Raw genomic sequence first — 24466 nt, forward strand, 5'->3', positions numbered from 1 at the left:
ACATTTCACCAAGCTAGACTTAAACTCTGGATATCACTAGGTTCGAGTCAGAGAAGAAGATACCTGGAAGATCGCTTTCAAAACTAGGCAAGGTTTGTATGAGTGGTTAGTCATGCCATTTGGCCTATGTAATGCACCAACTACATTTATGAAATTAATGAATGATGTACTGCACCCTTTTATAGATTCATTTGTTATTGTTTATTTGGATGATACTCTGGCATACAATGCTACCTTAGAGGAACACATCTCACATTTGACGCAGGTGCTAGAGACATTAAAGAAGCACCAACTGCTAGCACATCTCAAGAAGTTTGAGTTTGCATTACAATCTTTGTTGTATCTGGGATATATGATAGGTGGAGGAGAACTAAAGATAGATCCTGCCAAAATGGAGGCCATCATGAAATGGTTGGTGCCTACTAATGTTTTTGAGGTCAGGAGTTTCATTGGGGCAACACAGTACTGAAGAAATTCATAGCCTTATTTTCAGCAGTACCAACACCACTCCATGCCATAACAACAAGTGGTAAGAGTTTCTAGTGGGGAAAGGGTTAGCAAAGGGCTTTTGAGGAACTAAAGAAGAAGATCAATCAAACACCAGTTCTAGCATTACAAAACATTCAACAACCCTCTGAAGTGGAGACATGTGCTAGTGAGTATGTTATGGGAGCGGTGTTGATGCAGGAAGGCCTGTATGGGACCATTCTAAAGTATTTCATGGGGTAGAACTTAACTAGCCTACCTACGACAAGGAACTCTATGCCCTGGTGCGAGTTGTGAAGAAGTGGACGCACTATTTGATGGGAAAGGAGATAATAATCCACACAGACTACCGACCACTAAAGTACTTATAGGCCTAGAGTAGGCTACAACAGACTAGGCATTACAAGTGGATGGGGTTTCTACAACAATTTCATTTGGTGATCAAGTACAAGAAGGACAACACAAACAAGTTGGCTGACATGCTCTCAAGGCCACCCACATCAAAGATCACAACTTTGGGGACTCTTATGCACATGGAGCCATTCACCCATGATGCATATAGAGAGGTATATTCAGAGGATGAGGACTTCAAGGAGGTGTTTCAACAGTTTCAAAGTCAGAGTCATGTGCATGATTGCAACAACACTGTCGACTACCATCTCCAGGATGGGTTACTTTACAGGCTGGATAGGCTATGTGTTCCTAAAGGTGAGCGATTGTAGCTGATTAGAGAGGCTTACACCTCCAAGGTTGCAGGGCACTTTGGCGTAGGGAAGACCGTCGCCAACTTGCAGAGTAATGTGTATTGGCCCAAGATGCAAGAGCATGTAGCTAGGTTCATAGGAGGATGCATGCTTTGTTGTACCAACAAGCCTAGCAACAGGAAACAGGGTCTATATCATTCCTTACCTGTATCCACTCACCTTTGGGAAAACGTTTCCATGGACTTTGTAGGAGGTTTACCAACAACCAGGAAGGGACATGACTACTTGTTCGTGATAGTTGATAGGTTCAGCAAGATGTGTGTTTTGATGCCTTGTAAGAATACCATCAATGGCCAAGAAGCAACAAACTTGTTCTTTGGATAGGTTTGTGTGCACTTTGGGATACCAAGGAGAATTATTTAGACAGGAGCAAAAAATTTCTTAGTACATTTTGGACTACATTGTGCGAGAAGATGGGCACGAAGTTGGAAAGATCTACAACATTCCATCCACAGACAGATGGGCAGACAATAGTCAATAGGACTTTGGTGCATCTTTTGAGAAGATACAACCAAAAACATTTGAAAACCTGGGATGAAAATTTGGTATATATACAACATTCTTACAACAAAGCAGTTCACACTTCTACAAGAAACCCCCCATTTAAAACCTGGTTTGGATATTTGTCGCCTTCACCTTTGGACATTGCATATGGACAACAAGGAGGAGTGAGGGAAGATCTTACAGGAGATGCCTTGAGGGCTGAAAAATTTATAGAGAAGATCAAGCAGATCCATATACAGGTACAAGAGACACTGCAAAAGTCACAGGAGAAATATAAGGCTAGGCATGATCAACATCGAACAAAGAAATCGTTTAAGATGGGAGTCAAAGTATCGCTATAGTTGAACAAGGAGAGGATATAGGGGTCTGGTAAGAAAATCAAGGCTCTGAGGTATGGTCCCTTCGAGATACTGGAAAAGGTGGGTGATAATGCCTATCGACTTAGTTTACCACCATATATGCGCATTTACTCAGTTGTGAATGTAGAGAATTTGAAACTCTATGAGCCTTCCATGCTAAATCAGGAAGAGGAACAAGTCCTACCTTTTGTGGAGGATTTGGCACCAGATGCTCAAGCAGAGTTGACAAAAGATATAGTTTTGTAGTAGAGGTCCAGAACTACAAGATAGGGACAACATGGCGTTTGGCATATTGGGTTGAAATGACAACTTCCCGGCAAAGCTAAATGGTACACTAGAGAGAAAGTGGAGGAAAAATTTCCTCACCTCATTGAATAGAATCTTTTGGGGACCAAAAGCCTCCCAAAATAGGGAGGTGTGATCCAGATTGTATCATTGTATTGTTTGTCATCATATCAATGCTTTCAGAGTGGAAAAAGTGGAGGAATCAATGCTTATGACCATTTTTACTGGTGGGACCCAGTTTGGCAAATTGGGGTCTAAAACCTTCTAGCAACGTTTTGAGGCATCAAACGATGTTTTTTGGGGGTAAAACTTTGTTGCTTTAGTGCAACACCTTTTTTTCCTATTCTACAAAGAGACCTTTACAATAGGGCAAGAATTGTGTCAATTAAGTCCGTATGGGAAAGTTATGGCACTCAGAAGTTGACATTCCAGTTTTCACCACCATAATTTGAGAGAATGCCATGTCAGCCCCCATTATTCATGAAAAAGGGGCTAGCCACGTGATTATGATGTAGAAGACTCTAGAAAATTCTATATTGTAACTCTGGTTAAGAGTTGAGGTAGTCAAACCTAACCACTAGTAGGCTATCAGATTGTGTTATAATTGGGCCACTAAGAGGAAAAGGAGTTCCATTCTTTCGAGTGCATTTGTTCCATAGCTGAGCAAAAATAACCAAGAGGGATAGGAGGTAGAGCACACAAAGAGGATTCATGCATTATAGCAGCGCACGGGCCATACTTTTTTGTACTCGCAACCATATTTCCATTCAAAGAAAGAGAGCAGAGTTGCCTCACCTTCCAACTGGGTTTTTCTCTTGAAAGGGTTTCCCAGGTCATATTGTGTGTCAAATGTGTGTGTGAGATTTTATTTCGATTTTCTATATTTTCTGCATACTTTTAAATTCACATGTATTCACTATTATCAGTTAATCTATAGATCCAAAGATCTAATAAAAAGGTAATAGTGAAGAATTTTAGATTTTAAATATAATTTTATCAGAAACTGTTGTGACAAATTGTCCAGTGGCATATCCACAACAATTTACGGATCAATGGGTCTTGGGACAATCTACTTTTTGACCTTTATGAAATCACTCAAATCTCCACAACATTCAAAGTTCGGATAATATAACGGAGAACTAATCATGGAACGTCCTTGTCTCCCCTGTATTGTCTTCACAATTCAAGGGACCTCCCTTTTCGGTAGACGTAGGCTTAACATCTATATTGCTATAATCCCTATAGTCCTTATCTGGAAATTCAAAGTCATTTAAAAGAATTCACCTTGAAATCCTTGATAAATAATGAAAATCTATGCAATTTCTATATTATTTGATTTTGAATAGTGATATTTTTGAGACGTTGACGATTGTCTTTGCTCTTGCTTGATGCCAAAATCCAGGGATTAAAAGGAAAAGATGAAGTCAAACCAATATAGGTACAACTAATTTATGGCAGTAGCCATTGTTAGTTTTTGTAGCATCAGAGGTGTTCTATTCTCGAAATTTTGTGGAGAGGCTAAAACACATGAGTTCTCCATAACCAGAAATCGTTTTTTGGAAATTCCACCTAGAAGTGTCTCAATTAGATTATTAGTCTATTTTTTTAATTATTTCCTGAGTCTAAACTTAGGAAAAGGGGTTAATCAATCAAAATTAATTGAGATAAGGTGTGAATCATCTAGAAACTCACACAAATCGACAAGGAATTAATCTGGGCCCTTGTTTAAGTTTTAATCTCGGCTGTTGGAGGTCCAACAGGAGATTATAAGAGGAAGTCGATGGGTAGATGGAGAACATACCAGTGCAAACACTTAGTGGTGTAGGCAAATCGATCTTCCAGTAGCAGAGTGATTCGGTAGGAGGATTTGAGCCAGAGATCGAGTAGTAGATGGCAGAGGAGTGAGGCAGTATTTTGGTGGAGGTTTCCAGTACCGAAAGAGTCAAATTGAAGGAGTGCGAGTTTTCCTAGAGGTACTACAAAAGGACTGCGCAAGCTACAACAGGAGAGCAATTCGATCTAGTTGGAGGAGCAATCGATTCAGTAGCTGGTGGCTAGGATTTTGATCATGAGGACCAGTGAATCGGTTCCAAACCTAGAGAGAAGCAAAGTTGTAAATTTCAGGAGTTTCCAGAGGCAACAACAAGCAAGCACTACGCAGAAGGAAGGACGAATTGCTGAAGGGCCAGTTTCAGGAGTTGAAATCAGCTGTGGGGTGAGGAAAAATACTCACAAGAATTTTTCCAGAGATTCTTTTAGATTGGATTTCCAGTTTGACATCCAAATTATTGTACTTAGATTTGTTGTTGAAGAATAATAATAAAACTCTCACCTGTTGCATTGGTTTTTCTGGGGGGGGGGGAACAACTGTCCTAAAATAACGGTGTTAAAATTGTGTGCTAAAATTTCTCAGTTTCCAACATTTTATCTTCTGCAGAATTTTTATAGTGAAAATTGTAGTTGTGATCTTATTCATTGTTTGCAGTAGCAAATAAACTGCATAATTAAATTTACATTTAGGAGAATAATTTCCAGTTGTTGTAATAGATGAAATTTTCACATGATATCGAAGTGTGATTGATTAGACGAGGAAGCTCAGAAGCAGAGGCAGACATTCACTGTTTAGAGGGAGCAACAAGACGAGTTTCTGGATGCCGCGCAGAGCCTAAGCCACGCAATTCAAATTGCTTGGGGAACTTCGATTTTTCAGTACAGGTTGGCAGAAAAATTCGACTTGCCAGTTGAGTGATTCTGGCAAGAAAAGGGAGCAACAACAACTCAATTTTCATTGAGCAGATTCCTTGTGTGGGAGCAGAAGAGTTTAGTAGTAGAATTAGCGCCAGGTGGAAGAGACATAACACACTAAAGTATACCCAAAATTTTCCGTTGTGGCCATTGATCTATTTGATATTCAGGGAGCTTCAGAACTATCTTCTAGATTGGAGGATGAATTTGCTTGCTTATCAGGCTCAACTTCACAGGGTGTCTGGTTTATAGATAGTGGAGCGTCAACTCACATCACAGGAGTTAGAGAATATTTCTCTAGCTACAATGAGGAGCATGCCAGATTACGATGGAAAACAAAACAAAGTGTCTCACATGACAGGAGATAGAGAATATTTCTGTAGTTACAATGAGGAGCATACCAGATTACGATGGAAAACAAAACAAAGTGTACTCCAGTGGGGAGAGGTACCATCGATTTTCAGAGGGAGTCAGGAGCAAGTACCAACGCTAAGGATTGGGTATGAACTTGATTTCAATATCCTAGCTATAGGATAAGGGATATGATGTCCACTTCATAGGGAAGAAGGTGTTTGTCAAACACCCAAGCTGGAAGAGGGTGAAACAAATTGGAATTTGAAGCAACAAGTTATACAGGTTGCAACTTGATTCTCTAATGGCATTGATAGTAGCAGTTGGAAGGAACTGAATGAGTTATGGCATAGGAGAATGGGACATTTACATCATGGAGCACTCAAGATGCTCAAGGAGACAGTAACAGGTGTTCCAGACAATGTTGCACGAAGCGGGAGCGAAGCGGAAGCATTTTTTGGAAGCGGGGACGCCGAAGCGTCATTTTCCAAAAATCTAGGAAGCGAAGCGTCCGCGGAAGCGTCTGCTATATATATATATATATTTATATTTTTTTGCATTTATACTCAAAACAAACATCCCAAATACCAAATTAATTGTAGAAGACATGAAAACATGCATATTTTTGCATAAATCAAGATAGATATAACATCCATTGTACATTAATGATCTAGAATCTAGATTCTTCTCCTCTTGTCTAGCCTTTGCCTCTACCTCGATTGTCTAGGGATATTAGTCAACATTGCCCAATTTTGATCAAACTACCTAATTCAAGACTTAAAATATGGTAGAAAAAGCTTAACATGTTTGATCGATGATTTTGACTTGATTGAAAGGTAATTTTTTGCTAAGGGCGTGCCGCGTGACAAAGGAGTTCAACAATTAACACCACCAACACCAGGGTACATATAGGGCTTGGTGCTCTTGATTAAATGCTAATCGCATACCTTCATACTTGATATAATCTAATGAAATGCCACGATCCCATTGATCCTGAATACCTGAAAACTGTTAAGTCTGCTGAATTTTGAATAGGATATGAAATTCTATTTTCTCCATATGAAGTCCAATGAGGCTGGAACCACTCTCAAACATTCTGAGTCATTTCATGGTAATGTTAAAAATTTAAGTAAAAGGATGAAAATGAAAAATAAAGGAGAATGTCACTTTTACTTTAAGAATTTAACATTACCATGAGGGAGCATCTGCTATATTTATATTTTTTTTTGCTTTCATTTGTCACCCTAACCCAAGGTGGACCCACCCCCAACAAGCAAACTCACCTAAAATTTAAAAAAAAATTGAAAAAAAAAAACGATTTTCTAAATGCTTTTCCGGAAGCTTTTCTGGAAGCGTACGGAAGCGCCTGGGAAGCGTCTGGGAAGCGCCGTACGAAGCGCGCTTCGGCGCTTCCAAATTTCCAGGAAGCGGCTAAAAAATCCGGAAGCGCGCTTCCGGCCAAGCTTCCTAGGCGCTTCCGTACGGGACGCGCTTCGGGGCTTGGAACCGGGGGGGGGGCGCTTCGTGCAACACTGGTTCCAGAACTTAGCATGGAACACAATGATGTGTGCAAAGGGTGCGTGCTTGGGAAATATGCTAAAGCAACATTCCCAAGAAGTGACAACAAAGTAGATGGCGTGTTAGGACTCATACACTGCTATTTGTGGCTCGATGTCCACTAGAGCTCTCAGTGGGGCCTTATTTTGGCTGTAAACAACATATTGGTGTATGTTGACAATCAATTCTCTTTTTCAATGTACAAAAGGGTTTTTCAATAATTTTTTGCCAAAAAATAGGTTTTCCTAAAAATACAAGCAAATATTACAACCAGCCTAGATCCATCTTAACTCCGGATCTACCAAGCGCTGAGAGGGATCAATTTTTTTTTTTTTTTCACTCTAAAAGAGGTTTGCATATTAAGAGATTTGATCCCTCTTGGCGCTTGGTAGATCCGGAGTTAAGATGGATCTAGGCGGTTTAATTTCCCCCTTTAAATAGGCTATATCCCATAAGAATACCATGGGTTGTCAATACCATGGTCCATTTTTATTTTTATTTTTTTTATTTTATTTTGATAGAGTTAAAATGCTTATATTACATTAATCTTTTTATTTAATTTAATTTGTCTATATTTATTTTTATGTAATTTGACTTAGTCAAAATGTTAAACATTACATTACAACATCTCTACCATACTGGGCTGGAGACCTTTCGGTGCAATGAAGCCTATTGGTTTTTAATTGTTGATATATTTTTGTAGGCAGAATGTTTGATTTATTAGTTGTAACATTTCATAGCTATACAGTGATTGCAATAAAAAAAGGTTCATTATGAGACACTAACTATTTGGTGGGGGGCAGCTGTTTTTTAATGTTAAAATTATACTAATAGTTGTGTAGTTCCTCTTGTATACTTTTTTGTTTTGTTTGAGATTGTAATTTTGTGAAGTATTTTTGCCAATCCAAAATTCTAGTTGATATTAATGCATTACAACTACTTTTGTTCGGAACTAATAGGTAAGGGATTTGGCAAAGGAGACTGGCATGGACTTCAGTGAACAGATTCTTGAGCTGGAGAAAAAATATGAGCAGGTACCACCCATGCCATTATCTTTATTTTCTTATCTACAACTGTGCCATTGAATTTTTTATTTGTTTGTGTTGGTAATTCATGAGTTGAAATGCTTGTGATCTGATGTGGTTGTGAAACATGGGGTAATCTTATTAATTTTTCGTAGAAGAAGGTGGTCTAATAACAATATTGAATGTCAAGATAATTGAGAACACTAGTTTCTAATAGCAGTTTCCCTAGTTTTGGCTTTTTCTCTAATGGCATGTTGTGAAAATGGAGTGCAGGACGTGTAATTCGGTAATTTGAAGAACTTTTGTTAGCATTCTTGAGTCCCTTTTGTCATCATATCTTTCAGTACATCTTAGTGTGAGTGTGAGGAAAGGCACCAAGTTGAAAATTAATTCATTTTAGGTATAATAAGAGTGGAGTATGTGTCATGTCAATATTTATTAAGAGACCAATGCCACATTCTAGAGTTGAGGCATGGAATCATTTCATATCATCTAAATTAAAGTTAAGCAAATTGTACAGGGATTTGTTGCTAATAGCCTAATACTTTCATATTTAGGAAATAAGAACAAAATATGTTAATGATAAGCAAGGATAAATGATATCATAAACAATATGCAGGAGAAGGATTAAATGGATATGGCAATGGTTTTGGAAAATACTATCCAAGCTTGAATACCATTTCAATTGAGAGAAAATATGCATGAAAATGCTACAGGCTTACGGTAAGTCATGAATTAGAAGTCCAAGGGGTTACCTTAACTGGTTGCTGCCAATGATGTTACGCATTTGGCTAGTTTTGTGATGGCAGGGCCGCAGGTGCCCAGTTTGAATCTCCTTGGGTGAGGTAGACTAATCTACACGAGGGATACCATCCATGAATGCAAGGAAGTTTCCCTTGGGTTTACCTCTGTGTTTTCCTTGGGAGAATAAGTCATGAATTAGAATTTAATCCAGTTCTAGTTTACGATTCATGGAAATGGCATGCCCAAAGGGTTAGATAAATATAGATGGTAGATCCATTTGGAATGAAAAGTTACCCTTTCAGATGTTGAACCTTTGAATTTAAGTTTTTAACAAAGGATAATTGCATTTTTCAATATATATATTGTGAAATATAGCATATGTTACTTCATAAGTTCATAGAACAAATAATTACATCATGGAACATAATGAGTTACATCAGGCAAAAACTAGGAGTACAAGGAAATTCTTACCTTAAAAAGGCCAAAAAAGAAGGCATAGGAGTTTGTTGCCTAGTAGGAAGGGAGTCAACATTTCTATGGAAGATACTAAGGTTGACTTTAAGAAGCATAGCCAATCCCCCCTTAGACCTTTAATTCTCCTAGGATAAGGCCAGATGGTTCCTCGATAAAAGTAGTTTAACACTAGTGTTTACATAGATATCCATTTACAGTCAGCCAAACTATGTGCCGTAAATATTTGTATTGTCACTAATCATCCAAGTGTCCCCTAGAAAAGGACCTTTCCATGAGAGTATGGTAGTAAAGAAGAAGTGAAATTCAATTTGAAATGATGCCTGATAAGTCTTGGTAGGGTTGCAACTTGCATGTCCAAAAAATAGGCTTAACCGTTTCATCCTTACCACAAAGGGTGGAAGCAACATTTCTAACACCAAGTTTATGAACCTTGGTCTTAACAACTAAGTTACTAACCTTTGATGAAGCATAAGCAACCTCCATACTTTCTCTTTGAAAGAAGATTGAGATGTCCAAATGGACTAACACCTGCTAAACCAACATGCTTCACAATATCATAACACCTTTTATTCAAATAGGAGGCAATGTTAGATGTGTGCCACCATATAATAATAGATCTCTGTTGCTGCATAAGTGTAAAAGGGCTTCCCACTACATTTATGATTCTACTAGAACATACTTGACCCATGATGCTGCATTTTAAAGGGACATTTTCCAAGAATCACTCGACAAATGCACTTATAAATAGTTATTTTTTTAGCTTTTTAGTTTGGTAAGACTGTGACAGGTTTTCCTCTAGTGATGCTCACGATTCCATTATCCTTTAATTTGAAAAGACCTTTTTTGGCTAATCATTTGCTAGAAAACATGTTCAAGAGACCAAACTAGCTTGTAGGAGATTGGAATGTTGAAATTGACCGATGCATCTTGAGGACCCTCATATTTCCATGTGAGAAAACTATAAACTATCTGCCACAAAACTCACACCCTTTTTAGCAGAGTTGAAATTGAAAGCATGAAGGCCTTTACATCGCCAATTATGTCACAAAATTGAAAGTGGCCTTTCGTAAGCTAAATAAATAGCCTCTTGGATTTGTTGACAAAACATGAGTTGCCAGGGTGCATTCCCCTCCACTTCTACTACCCATTTGCCAACAATACTGACACCTTGAGATCTTATGTCAAGAAGACCCAAGCTACCTTGATCTCTTGGCAAAGTGCAAAAATATCCAGTAACCAAAAGAAACCCTTTCATCCCATCGTCTTTGCCCCAAAGAAAACTTCTAAGAACCTGTTCAATTAGTATAAGCCTCCTGAAAGGGGGAACATCTTAGTATTTAATAAGTTTCAAAGGCATGCTTCGAACCCATGGAGAACTTGGCTAGGTTGATAGAATAAAAAGTTGGGAATTAAGTTGTGGATCCTGGTCTAGTTGGAGTAGAATTTTGGGAAGTGACCTCATCAACCTCAAGTAGTAATGAGAAAGCAATAAAAATCTATTGATGATGCATAATTATGGTGCTGGAGCATTAATGTTTGAATATGTTAATATGCATAGGCCTAGATTATGTGAGGACATATTAATTCCATTGGGAGCGACCTTGCAATTTTGACTAGTTCCCCACTAACTATCAGGCCAAATTTCAAAATCCTCACTTTGTTGTACTCATTTATGGGATGAAAAGTAATTTTTTTTATTGTTTTTGGCTTTGGCGATCTATTCTCTAATTTTTGTGGCAAATAATTTTTTCAGGTCGTGAAAGATCTATATGCACAACTGACTCCAATACAGCGTTTAAGTGTTGCACGGCATCCAAATAGGCCTACTTTTCTTGATCATGTGTTCAACATTACCGATAAGGTAAATTGCCATCCATTGTATTTTCTTAGCTATATGTTATATGCATTCTGTTTCTGTCATTCTCATTGTTCATAGAATATATGTGTCTTCTCTCCTTGTTAGTGGGTGGAGCTACATGGTGATCGTGCCGGATATGATGATCCGGCGATCGTGACTGGTATTGGAAGCATAGATGGAATCAGCTTTATGTTCATAGGACATCAGAAAGGCCGGAATACAAAGGAAAATATCTATCGAAATTTTGCAATGCCAACTCCACATGGGTAATGCTTTTGTTGTTTTATATATAGCATGTGAGGTGTACATGCTGTGGTTTGCATTAGGATGATTTGATTTGACCTGTTTTGTGTAGGGGCTCAACTCAGATTAGATCAATTGATAAGAAATTATTTTATCTGAGTTATGTATGTTTGTCTGCATGAAATTCTCGGCCATTGTGGTGCCCACATGTACTTTATAGGAAGGTCTTAAAATTTATATTCAGAATTTAGTCTCTGATGTGGAACCTGAGTTTGCCATGGGAATGATTTGCTTGTTTTCACCAGCTTATCAAAGCAATAGTTCTGGTCCTCTTCAAATTTATCATTTTATTGCACACAATTTCTTCTCAATTGTTTATTTTGGATCTTTGCGAGCCAGTTGGTTTCAATTTCTAATATGCATCATGGAGGTGCCAAAATGGCTTCATAAGTCATTTCTAGGATTGTAAGATTGTTATTATGTAGAAGTGTAAACAAGGTCAGTTGATGATATTGCATGCATGAAATTGCAGCTATCGAAAGGCTTTGCGAATGATGGAGCATGCTGATCACCATGGTTTCCCCATTATTTCATTTATTGATACTCCAGGCGCATATGCTGAGAAACAGTCTGAAGAAAAAGGCCAAGTATACTGAGTGACTTTTGTTTACCACTTTATTTTGATCGTTAAGATATCTGGAAATGATTGTATTTAACAAATTTTCTACTAATATGGTACCTTTTCCTTAATGCTTCTCTGCTATTATTTGTAGGGGGAAGCAATAGCCCACAATTTGAGGTCAATGTTTGGCCTTAAGGTTCCTGTTGTTACAGTTGTGATTGGAGAAGGTGGTTCAGGTGGAGCACTTGCAATAGGATGCTGTAACAAAATGCTAATGCTAGAAAATTCAGTGTATTATGTAGCCAGGTAGGTTCAAACTAGCACTGCCCAGCAATAATTGCCAAGGAGGATTAATGTTAATTGAAGTAGCACTATTTGATTCGATTAGATTCAAATTTCAATGTACTGGATTTAGAATGAAATCACAATACAAGGATTTAATGTTGTAACAGAGAGGTTATTACATAATTCTTGCACATGTTCAAGTTTGCTTTTCATATTGATAATCTAAATCACTGGAGATTTTACTGATAAGGTTGCTTTTCATTTTGATAATCTAAATCACTTGAGATTTTATTGATTCTGCCCACTTCGATTTTCTGTGGGTGTATCAATAAACATTTAGGAGCAATTATCCTTCAGTTAAATGCATATATATCCATCGGAAATTTGCAGCCAGAACAGTAAATCTATTAAAGGGATATAATCTTAATACCATATACATAGTATGCACTTGAAAATGTCTGCCAGTGTGTTCCACTGTAAAAATTCAGAGCATATTTGGTAGTGCCTTACCAATTATAGATAATAAACAACTTAAGGAATTTAATAGTACCTCTTCTTGGATACTGTGAATCAATTGTGAATTGTACAACTTTCCACTGGCAATAGAGTTCATATGTTGATTTACAAGTGTGACTTTATTATGGAAATGATGAAATACAGTAGTTAGATTTTCAAAACTGAAGAATTGATAATATCTCAAACACTTGATACAGGAGAAACAGAAGGCATGTCAGATTGCTAAATCAGTTGAACTGCAAAATTAAACATTTCTCTTTCTCAAGATCAATCTGTTAAGCTTCTCAATTTTCTTAGTCTGTGTCGGCATGCCCTGATATTGTGCCTAAAATAGGCATTAATCTTGTGCCTCCACTGCCGTTTTATGTATTGGCCACATTGGGTTTGTGACTATTGTTGAAAGATGACTGACTGCATTTATATATCTTCACGAGGTCCTCCCAATAATCTAGAGATTTTGAAATCCCAGACAGTACTTAAGATATCTCATTAGTCTGATTGTGCATTTAGAGAGATGTTTAGACAGTTCTGGTCTTTCCTAAATCTATTTTTGTGTAATTTCTGGACCATAGAAATGTTTGATATTCCTAAAGTTTTCATTTTCTTGCACATGGTGGGGTATTCCACTGGCTGCTTTATGTGTTTGTCTTTGCTGCAGCTAACTGGCATCTCCACTCAACAGTATGGGTGATCCTTTCAGAGATATTTCTTTTAAACTTAAGTGTAGCATTTTATATCTGTGGTGATTATCATTCTACTATTCATGGTTAGCCATAGTGAGATATTCCTGTATTATTTTGGATGATAGGTTCTGTTTTGTTGCTATCCTCTTATTCATGTTTTCTATATGTTAGCTCCCTGTAGTATGCATGCCATTTTACTGATCATTTGCATTCTAACTGATCCATATGGAATGAGTTTCTTACTGGTGTTGGCCTGGAAAATGCAGTCCCGAGGCGTGTGCTGCAATCCTTTATAAGTCAGCTAAAGCTGCTCCTAAGGTATATAGTTAGTATAATTCATTCTCTCTTATCTTTTGGTAAAGTCAGAACAAAGTGTTAGTTCTCCTTCTGGTCTTATTTATATTTTTCTTATACAGGCAGCAGAGAAATTGAAAATTACAGCCCAAGAGCTACACAAGTTTAAGATTAGTGATGAAGTTATTCCTGTAAGTTTATCCTGCCCTAATATGAACAGTGTTTTTTTGGGAATTTTTTCTAGTATTAGCTGTTACATTTGGCAGTACAAGATGTGTGTGTGTACATACATACATACATACATACATATGATTGATCAGGGAAAGCTGGCTATGTATATTTGAGAGTACAGTGGTTATTTTTTTCATAGTTATCAGAACCAGAGCAGTCATTGAACTGGTTGACCCAAAAAACCTGAACTGGAAATAAAGCAGACCACAAAACCGGTTGACCAAAAAATATGTAGCATATTTAAATTCTGAAAGAAAACACACACACACATATATATGTGTGCGTGTGTGTGTGTGTTTGTGTGTTCTTTTTCAAAATTTAAATATTTTCTCTCTCTGTCTCTCTCATATATATATATATATATATATATATACTTTTTTTGTTTGTTTGTTTCTGTGGGAAAATCAACAACTTTCTATTAATAAAAATAAAAAGTTACATTGAGTAGATGCACAAAGTGCATTGAATTGTCCCAAGGGACCAGTGAGTGTGCATTAAGCACTCAAAGTAGCAAAACTACAAAAAAAAAATAAGAAATAAAATTACAATTGGCCAGATAAACTGGTTCTCTTTTCTGCCTTTTTTCTTTTGGACTTTTTTCCAAACCCCAAGGGATGGAGTAGCTGTAACAATTGCCAGTCATTATTTCTTGGAAGGTTTATGCCTTCTTTATCTGAATCTGAGCTCTCAGAAACATGAGATCGCTTAGTTCCACCTAATCCTTGATTGTTGATCTTTTCCTCATATTGATTCTCAAGGGTCAAAGTCACTGCTGAGTTATTGGGAATCTCTGCCTGTTTATTTTTGATCCTTCTAATTCTCTTCTCCCTCCTTTTGAGAACTTTGTTGATTTTGTGTTTCTGGATGTTGCTGGGTCTCATCCGTTTCTTCATCCTCATCATCTGAAGATGGAGGTTCTGAGAATTGGCATCCTTTTTGCTTTGGCAGTCTTTTCTTTGTCCTTTTCTTTGCTTGTTTGCATGTGTTCTGCAAGTGCCCTGTTTGATGGCAGATCTGGCATCTAAAAGCGGTATTTTCAAAATCTAACCACTGTGTCCACTTGTAATCTTGGTGCGTCAGTTGAATACGATCATGAAGTCCTTTGCTTAAATCCATATCCACACAAATGCGTGCAAAAGAGAATATACCTTTGTTCATTCTTTCGCTATCCATCTTTAGGAAACTTCCCAAAGAGTTCCCGATGCCTTCTAGGACCTCATGGTGCCAATAGGGAAGCAAAGGTTATGTAGCCTTACCCAGACCAACATTTTTGTAACCACCATTGTGTTAGCATCAAATCCTGGAAACCATGGGGTTACAAAGAGACCCGCCCTTCCCCAAAACCATGGTCCTTCATTTATGACATAATCAAAGTCTTTTTGTTTATCAAACTAAACCACAAAAAACCCTTTTGCACACAGATAAATGTCACATTGTCTGGTCCAATTAAGGTAGATCCACTCATTTAGATCTTTCGATTTGGGTCAATATCCATTAAATTGACATATGATAGCTTTTGCTTGCAAAATAGTGAAAAGACCACTTACTCTGGTATTTCTATGGACAAATTTGGGGCTTTCTCCATCTTCTCTACGATTTACGACCCTAGTATTGTCAGATTTGGGTTTTGTTTGTCCTGTGTGGCAGCATTCCCTCTGAGTGCATCCTTGAACGATGCTGGACCCTTTCCAGCCGAAGATGATCCAGGTGGAAAGCTCACTCCTGGGCACCACCTTGCAATCTTAAATTTAGGATAATTGTGGCGTTTCTTTGAATACCATAGTCTTCCAAATGGATCGAATCCTGCATCACTTTTCCTAAAAAAATCAAACTTTGTAAAGAAGCAGGAATACCTGTAATATTTTGGACACTCTGCTTCAGATCTGTCACTAGATTCGTTCCCCGGACCCTTAGCATGTTTGATTTCACAGTAATGGTTTTGATAAAAACCTGAACCAACTGCGCTGGATCTGCGTCCTGTGATCTCCCTTCTACTTGTCTTTTGTTTGAATTTGAACTTAAACGTTGGATTTGTGTTTTTTTATGAGAAGCGGGGGCTCTCTGCCATGCAATATGATTTGGATCCTTGATGCATGTAGAATTTAAGCAAGAAAACACCATATATAGAGGAAGCACCTTCAAAGTGTAGGCGCGAGAGCGTTCTCTGTCCAGAGACATGGCCTAATGATAGAGTCGTTCGACTCTATGAACGATTGGGTAACATCGAAATCATTCGAGGACTTTTGATTCGCCCTAGGAATATCTCCACAACAGGCATTTCCAACGTCTTGAAACCACCTTTGCACTCTGAGCAATTGTGTCTTATCCCTGAGATCTGCACTGTAATACACTGCACAACCCGATTGCAGTGCCTGGCCCAGGGTTCCATTCTCCTCAGCCTCGTCCAATACGATTTCAGGGGCCAAATCGGCAATTCTTACAGTCCAGAGATCGGATTGGATGAGCTTCACTACCAAATGGCGAGCTGCGAAACCCCAACCACCTGTAACCACGCAACAGGTGCGGTCCCTTTCCTCGCATTGTCCTTCATTTTTCTCCTTTGTCACCATTCACGTCTGCTCCCTCGGTCTAAAGTCCCCCTCCCAAACCCTCATACCTCGTCCAATCTTGTGATCATTGCACAGTTCAATACTCTCATGCCCCTAGTTGCCATGGAAACCTTTAGATGATTTGTCCATGACGACAATGCCATTCTTTGCAAAAATGACTGTCAAAACCCTAGCGCCAAAGCGTGCTATTCTTCTCCAATTTTTTCCTTAAAAAACCAGCTATATATATATATATAAATTTTGGGAAAGAACACACACACACACACACACATTCATGTGTGTACATACTACATATGATTCCAAACAATTATACACAATTATGCTAAACCAAACCACAAAATTGGTTGACCAAAAACTACATAAAATATTTAAATTTTGATCAAGAACACACACACACACACACGTTGCACCTGCCTCGCAGTCTCAGATTGAGGATGATGGTTGAATCTTTAACTACTCCATAGTGTTGGAGTGTGCTGGTGTAGAATATCTAATATTAGGCTAAACTTAGATGATATTGCAAATAGTAAATAGATGTAGACTAAATAATACAAGTAACAATTATTTATGAATATTCAACTCCTTATGAATAGTCATGACTCATGTCTTATGGGCAAGTATGTAGAAATAGGGAGAGCGATCAATTGTATTAATCAAATCCCATATAATATTTGATGCATATTAATAAACATTATTATTTCAATATGGTGTAAAATTATCTGCTTTCCCACACCGGTTTTCAGTTTCACCTTATTTCTCCCATGTAGTTAAATGCCCATTCCCATAACCATACATTTAACAGACTGAAAAAAAATAAATATTGCTGAAAACACAAATTCTGGAAACTTTTCAGAATGCTGGAAATTGCAGAAATAAAAATCAGCAATTAAAAACAGCCATTAAAACACATTTAAACTCAGTGATTTTTGGTCAACTTGACCCTGGAAAAACCCCCTACAACTCTTGGGGAAAACCAGTTTGAGAGCTCTTCTTTATTTCTGGAAAATGCCTTTTTACAGAGAAAATTTTCAGCAAATAAATTTCAGCAAAAACAGAAATTTCCAGCAAGCAAAACTTATCTGTTTTCAGCCCAACAGACAATCTGAAAAGTGCTGTACGAGATGTACGGATGTACGGACTGTACGGATGTACGGACCGTACAGACTGTACGGACTGTACGGACGGCCGTACGGACTTGTACGGACAGCCCTCGAAAAATGTGCAGAAAATCGCCTCCTCGATATTCGTGCTGAAAATTAATTTTTCCACTGTTTTGCTCACAAAAACTGCCTTTTTCTGCTTGTTCTTTATGCTGTTCGGATTTGCTGAAGTGCTGCCTGTATGTGTGCCAAACTGCTGCCTCTTTCTCCTCCTTGTCCAGAAATCTCCCTTGCTCTCTTGCTCTCCTTCTCCCAATCTGCTCATGAAAGAATGAATGATCTTTTTCCTCCTTTTCCTCCCTTAACCCAACCCTAAATGACTTTTGGGTGATCCCTAAATCCAATGGCTGAAATAGATTTAGATCAATGGCTGAGATTAAATGCTCATTTAAATCTCACTTTCTATTTTTTAATTCACCCCACTTTAATAAAGACCCACTTAGTCATTTATTTCCAAAGTCACTTTTCCTTTCTAATTCTTCATTGACTTTATAAAAGTCACTTTAAAAATTAGACTTAGTAACTTTATCACTTAAAGTCACTTTCAAATTAGATTTAACTTTATAAAAAATTATAAAGTTACTTTAGGAGAAAAATTAAATTCTTTTGGACACTTTTCCCTAGGCCAAAGATCAAAGCCTTAGGGAACCACCTGTCCTCCGGTACCAAATTTCAACATATGGCTATTCTAGGGTTCTGTCTTCATGGATTACTTGTTTTCTAGGTTACACTGCGTGGGGAAAACCTTCTGTTCCTTACCGTATTTTCAGGATTGTATTCAATGTGAACTCAACTTGTGTGGGGAGGATAACACTCCATCCCACAACCACTCCAACGAGACCTAATTGATAGTCTTCATGAAAATATGATTTCATGAAGCGAACCATTAGGTTTTATGCATTATGACACATTTATATTATTAAGGTATCAATGTCCATAATGCATTTGACAATTACACTATTTGGAATTTGGCATTTGAAAAGGAGAATCATTCTACTTCTCAGTGTAAAATTTCATGTTGAAACTATTGGTATTTTCTGGAATCTAAATATCAGTGGGCATCATGAACTTGTGGTAAAATCGGAAGTATTAAAGAGTATAAAATTAGGCTCTATGCCTTTTGTGGGCATTTTCTTCTTGTGTTAGACAATATTTTTGAATATATTGCAATGTCTTGGGGTGATATATTGTTTGGCATAAAAGTGTTGGAATTATATATATATATTGTAAGGATAATTGTATTACCTCAGAAAGTCAAGTAGTAGCATGTGCATCCATCAAGCATCATTAATTTAATATGACTTTGGTAGGTGGTCTCTATCTGCCCAAATGGGAGACCAGATAATTTTGACCACCTACCTATAAAGTAATTACTAATTAGTCCAAAATTCAAGAAGTTTCAGCATCATAAGCATAACAAAACTATCTAAGAGAATACTGTAGAAACCAGAGCTGAAAATAAACATGAAGACTCAAGTATCAGAGGAGGCTGGAGTGACATCTCTGTCATTTGAACCTGAAGAAGCATGAAGCCCTGGTTTCTCGCTTGTTGGTGGCTTCTCGTTCTGCCTCATTTTTGTCTCGTTCCAGTATCATCTGGAGCTGCTCCTGCCATTCATACTGAGTGCCCGGAGGCCAGCTTGTATCAAAGTTGATGCTTCTCTGATTGCATCCTAGATTAGCCAAGAAATCGGCTGCCTTATTTCCAGCTCTCATGGTGTGCGAGGTAATAACATAATTGAAGGATGGCAGCAAAGTTTTAACTTGGGCAATCAGATTAATTAGCTGCCAGCTCTTTGATGGTTTGTCAATAGGAGTACCTTGAAGAAGTTTATAAGCTACCCTTATGACCAATTGGGAGTTGCCATGAATTTGAAGGTTAGTCACGCCAGCTGAGGCAGCTATCCGAAAACCTCTTTTCAGAGCCAAAAACTCTGCTTCATTGTTGCTGGCTGTGCCGCAATCAGCTGTGTATATCTGGAGCACCTGGTGATTTTGACCTCTGAAAATCCCTCCAAAACCTGCTATCCTAGGGTTGCCTTTTGAAGCTCCATCAAAACTTAGTTTCATGAAGCCCTCAAGGGAGTAAGTATATATCAAGGGAGACAAACACTGAGGCTTAAGAGCTTTGATAGAGGCTGGCGATAGCATGGATGGGGAGATGGGAAATTTTGCAATATTTTTGATATATTGATGAATCATGATAATTCCAAGGCTTGAAAAATCATCAATGTTCAATCAAAATGAAATTCAATGAAACAAGTACATCCATCATCAATTATATTGTAAAGAATTATAATCGCTGTAGCAAAAAATAAAAATTAGAAGAAATTGGACAAGGTTCAAGCCACTAGTCATGCTCAACCAGCCTCTGCTTGGTCCTTTGCATCAGTGTGCCATGGGAAACCATCAACGTCATCTATAGGCATGTGAAGACAACTGACCCCTAGTTCAAATCTAACTGTTAACGTTTTCATGCAAAGAAATGAAAAAGGTCGTCGTTCTCCAAGTTTTCATTGAAAGAATCTAAAGTTACACTTTGGTAGAAAATCCCCGCTGCCCACACAATTTTTCATTTGATGGCTTGCTGTATAAAAAGTACAACTTCAACATCCTTAATGTACGTTGTATTCATACTAGCGTGTTGTAGTTGAGAAATAACAAAAGTTAAGATTTGGGAGGATTATACAAAGAAGAAAAGGCATTGTGAAGGTGGTGGGATGCTCATCTTGCTTTAAAGGAAAAAAATACGTCTTTTTTTGAATTATATGTGGTTTTATGCAGATGTGCCCTCATGAAGCATTACAGAGGAACTCTCCCTAGAGCACTCATTTCTACAAGTGACATCCCCAATGATGTCCCCAAAGTACTAGGGGCATATGGGGGATTTTAGGGAAGGTTCCGAATCCATGGAGTGCAGGGAGTGTAGGGGGATGTGTACCTGTGGAACACTATTATTATTGTGCTGGGAAACCTGGGAAACATTTCTTTGATGTTTCTGTACCACTTCCATAATGGAATCATGTCCTGTATAGAAATATGAATCTTTTGGTTACTTGAATTATGAATGTTTCGGTTACTTGAATAAACCATATGTTATGCTTATTTTGGAAAAAAAGTAAGGCAGGATTATTTAAGTCATCGTTCAAGTAAACTGATTTCAATAGATCTCAATTTCAACCCTTATTATAAAGAAGTTGAATGGAGAATTTCCATCGGCATTTATTCTGTCTGTTATAAAATGGCTAATAGAATGAAAATTTATTTTTAAGGCAAAAAATAATTTTTTTTCCTTAAAATAAGGGAACTCCACCCAATAAAATTATTAATTAAAATTTTACTTTTATCGACTTGAAACAGTGAAAGATTACAAAGTACCCTTTGTGTTATTGGTTTTGTTCTTCATTTCCTACCACCTTATCATCTCTTCTGGCAGGGTAGACAGTGGTCACAATGGAAACTATGCATGCAGGACATCAGGACAAATAAATGGGTTATTTAGATGTAGACAGGTGTTGAGAGAGAATTTTTTCCCAAGTTTGATAGAATTGCAAGAATTTATCTTGAAAGGAAAAGTGGGTTCTATCCAAGGGTGTTATAGGAAAGACATGGGACCAATGGCTAGTCTCTTAAAGGGTAGAATTAGAAAAAGAGAACTCTTCTTCAGTATTCGACTTAACATGTTATGACTTTAGAAAAATGAGTAAAAGCCCTTATAGTTCGTGAGGGTAGTGTTGTTCCAAGAGTTTGGTCTATAACTTTGTCATGACAAGGATCATGGCCATGCCAAATTTCTGGGCCAACAATGCATTTGCATTGGGAAATTGCTTCTCTTCCTACATGGGGTTACTTGTAAGTAACAAACTAGATTCACACATTTAACCCAGAACACCTAAGCAGACACAATTCAAGAATACATAGACATATACTTTGGAGTGAAATAATCAACTAGTATTGTAATAGATGAACGAGTAATAAAAAAGAGAACGTGCTTCTGTAGACATATTAAAATATCCAGTTTTGACATTATTTGAATTCTAAGATGTTTTTTGCAAGTAGAGATCCTGTCTAATTTTATTTCTCTATTTTTCAATAGTAATCTTTTCCAAGTTCAACATGATTTCATCTACTTACTTCTTGTGTCACATTTTCTTCAAATGCTTATAAAGCAGTGCATTGAAATTGTCTATTTTCATGTTGAGATTAGTCCATTCTCTAACATAGATGTTGAAATGCACAGGAACCTCTTGGTGGTGCACATACGAACCCATTTGAGGCTTCAAAACTAATAAAGAACGCTGTCATGAAGCACATGCATGTAAGTAGTGGCTTTCTTCAGGTATTCCAAGTTTTTTTGTTTTTATGTTATTCATAACCAATGTATATGTTACCAGGAGCTGCTCAAAATGAGCCCTGATGAGGTGCAGCGGGATCGGATTGCCAAGTTCCGTGCTATTGGTCTCTTTCAAGATGGTGAATTGGATTCTTATAGAAAACGTAACATGAAGAAGAGGGATGCACCTATCCCAGAGCCACCAAGCATTGTGGCCCCTTCACTGCAGACATTGGAATCAAGTCTAAATTACAAGCCTGAAAACATGAAAGGGGATGATGTAGATTTCAAGTTACCCTCACTAAGCCCAAAGTCAGAGAACATAAAAAGGGATGATCCAAAAGTTGACAAAACAGACACTGTTAATGCATCATCTAATCACAATTTGGTTTAGGATTAGGTAAGCTTTAGAATCCAGTGGGCTTTCTGCGTCAATAGGAAGTTTGTTTGTTTTATTGGCCAAAGTTAATTCAATAACACATTCTTGGTAGGGGTGTAATGAATAAAGGTTTGAAGTAAGATATGTCTGTGACATTGTTCTACTTTGCTGTATATGATATGTTACAGAAATGCAGGCTGTTCTTTTTGCAACAGTTACAACTACAAACGTGAGTCAGAAAAGGGCCTGAGCTCATATAATTTTGTGAATTTAGAGCTCAAAGCTGTCCTTTAAAATCGGTTATAATGTTGTCACTTATTGGGTTAAAGGTGGTTTGTATCATTCAGGGGCATTACATGTGTCTATTAGCAAATTTACGATCATTCTTACCTTATTTATATGTAGGTTTAAATAAAAATGCCACAGCTGCCCTATTGGCTTTAATTTACTAACTGGGAAGCGATCTGTTAGGTTTAATTATAATGGAGGTGTTCTAAGACACAATAATCGATATAGATTTAACTATGGTGTATGTGATCTAATACACAGTAATCCTACGCTATAAGAACTTATATTTTTAATGAGGTGAAACCATTTTGTATAGGATATGCTAATTGTTTATGAACAAGTCTAGCAATTGGGTGTCAATTAGGTAATTGTAAACAGTACTCATGCTGAACTGTGTTCTAGAAGCAATGTATCAGCCTTAGATTCTAACTTATCGGTGTTTCGAGAGCATTAAACTTTAACAGACCAGCAATTAAATTTGGACAAAGAAAGAATGCTGTCATGCAACACATGCATGTAAGAAGTAGCTTCCTCAAGTAAATGGGAGTTTCTTATTATTCTAGACATGATTCATATCATTGTCTATGTAATCAGGACCTGCTGGGAATAAATCCCGGTCAGGTGTAGAAGCATCAGATGACTAAGTTTTGTTCTATTGCTTGTCTACAGAAAAGGAAATTTATGTCTATAGAAAATTTAGCATGAAGAAGCAGGATGTACATATTCCAGATTCAAAAAAAATTACAGTTCTTGACAGCAAACCGTACGATCAATCCGAAATGATGGGACTGAAAACTTCAAAGTTGATGTAAATTTCAAGTCACAATCACAAAGTATTAAGGCAGAGTATAAAAAGCTATGGTCCAAATTTTGACATGACAATAAAGAAATGAGGATCACTGTTAAATTTCAATGCTTTAGCTCATCGCATTTTGATTTAGGTTAGATAAGCTTTAGAATCCAGCTTTTGCAACAACAAGAAGTGTATGTCATATATTTGTTAAAGTTATTTCTTTGACATTCTTGGTTGTAGTCAACAAATAAGATTGAATGAAGAAATGTTCTCGACACTTGTAATTTGATGTATACCATTAGTTCACAGAGAACTTGGCCTATGGAACTTTATGTAAGTTCCATCTGCAAACATGAGTTTAGAGTTGGAGCTAATTTAGGCATTTGCAAATAGTACTTGTTCTGAATAAGCAACTAACCGTTTAGCCATGGATGCCAACATATGGCTGTTTGGACAGCATTAAATTTTAATAAGCTGACAAAACCATATATTATCACTTTAACAGTTGGAAGGTTGACAAAATACGTGCATTGAAGAATAATGTAAATCTATATGTATGTCGGTTAGGATATCGTGGGTCTTGAATGTGAAGGACTTGTACATGGATCCTAGCTCTATGCAGAAATAAACACCTTATTTAATTTGAAAGTTCATATTTGAAAATAATTGTTAAGATTGAGCAAACATTGTTGAAGCTAGAACCTGCATGCAGAAAATCAAAATAAAGTTCTCTGTTGGTAAGAACCTCTGTGAAAACATGCATGGGGAAAAACTTGAACATCTTCCATTGAAGAAGTCTGACACCAATTAGAGTCCATCTTTCATTAGTTCAGAATATGAGTCACATTCCGGATACAACGGACCTCATTTAGTGGCAATATTTCTTATCCAGTTTGGTTCTTGTCCATTTTGAATGG

General features: G+C 37.4%; 1 protein-coding gene across 2 annotated transcripts in view; it reads left to right on the forward strand.

Annotated features, from left to right (window-relative positions):
* LOC149165871 (uncharacterized) overlaps nt 1–22810 on the forward strand; it is a 41294-nt gene extending 18484 nt beyond the window's left edge. For both annotated transcript variants that reach the window (XM_089432409.1, XM_089432410.1), the window contains exons 2-10: nt 8011–8085; nt 11048–11155; nt 11258–11418; nt 11928–12042; nt 12169–12323; nt 13768–13819; nt 13918–13986; nt 21997–22074; nt 22151–22810. In XM_089432409.1, the coding sequence (XP_089288535.1) occupies nt 8011–8085; nt 11048–11155; nt 11258–11418; nt 11928–12042; nt 12169–12323; nt 13768–13819; nt 13918–13986; nt 21997–22074; nt 22151–22483 (1146 nt within the window). In that variant the 3' untranslated portion in view covers nt 22484–22810. The remainder of the gene's footprint in view (nt 1–8010; nt 8086–11047; nt 11156–11257; nt 11419–11927; nt 12043–12168; nt 12324–13767; nt 13820–13917; nt 13987–21996; nt 22075–22150) is intronic.
* The last annotated feature ends 1656 nt before the right edge of the window (nt 22811–24466 follow it).

The sequence above is a fragment of the Pinus tabuliformis genome, chromosome 5_1 (genome assembly GCF_031772625.1).
Source record: "Pinus tabuliformis cultivar Carrire ecotype Pingquan chromosome 5_1, CPIR1, whole genome shotgun sequence".
Taxonomy (NCBI): Eukaryota; Viridiplantae; Streptophyta; class Pinopsida; order Pinales; family Pinaceae; genus Pinus; species Pinus tabuliformis.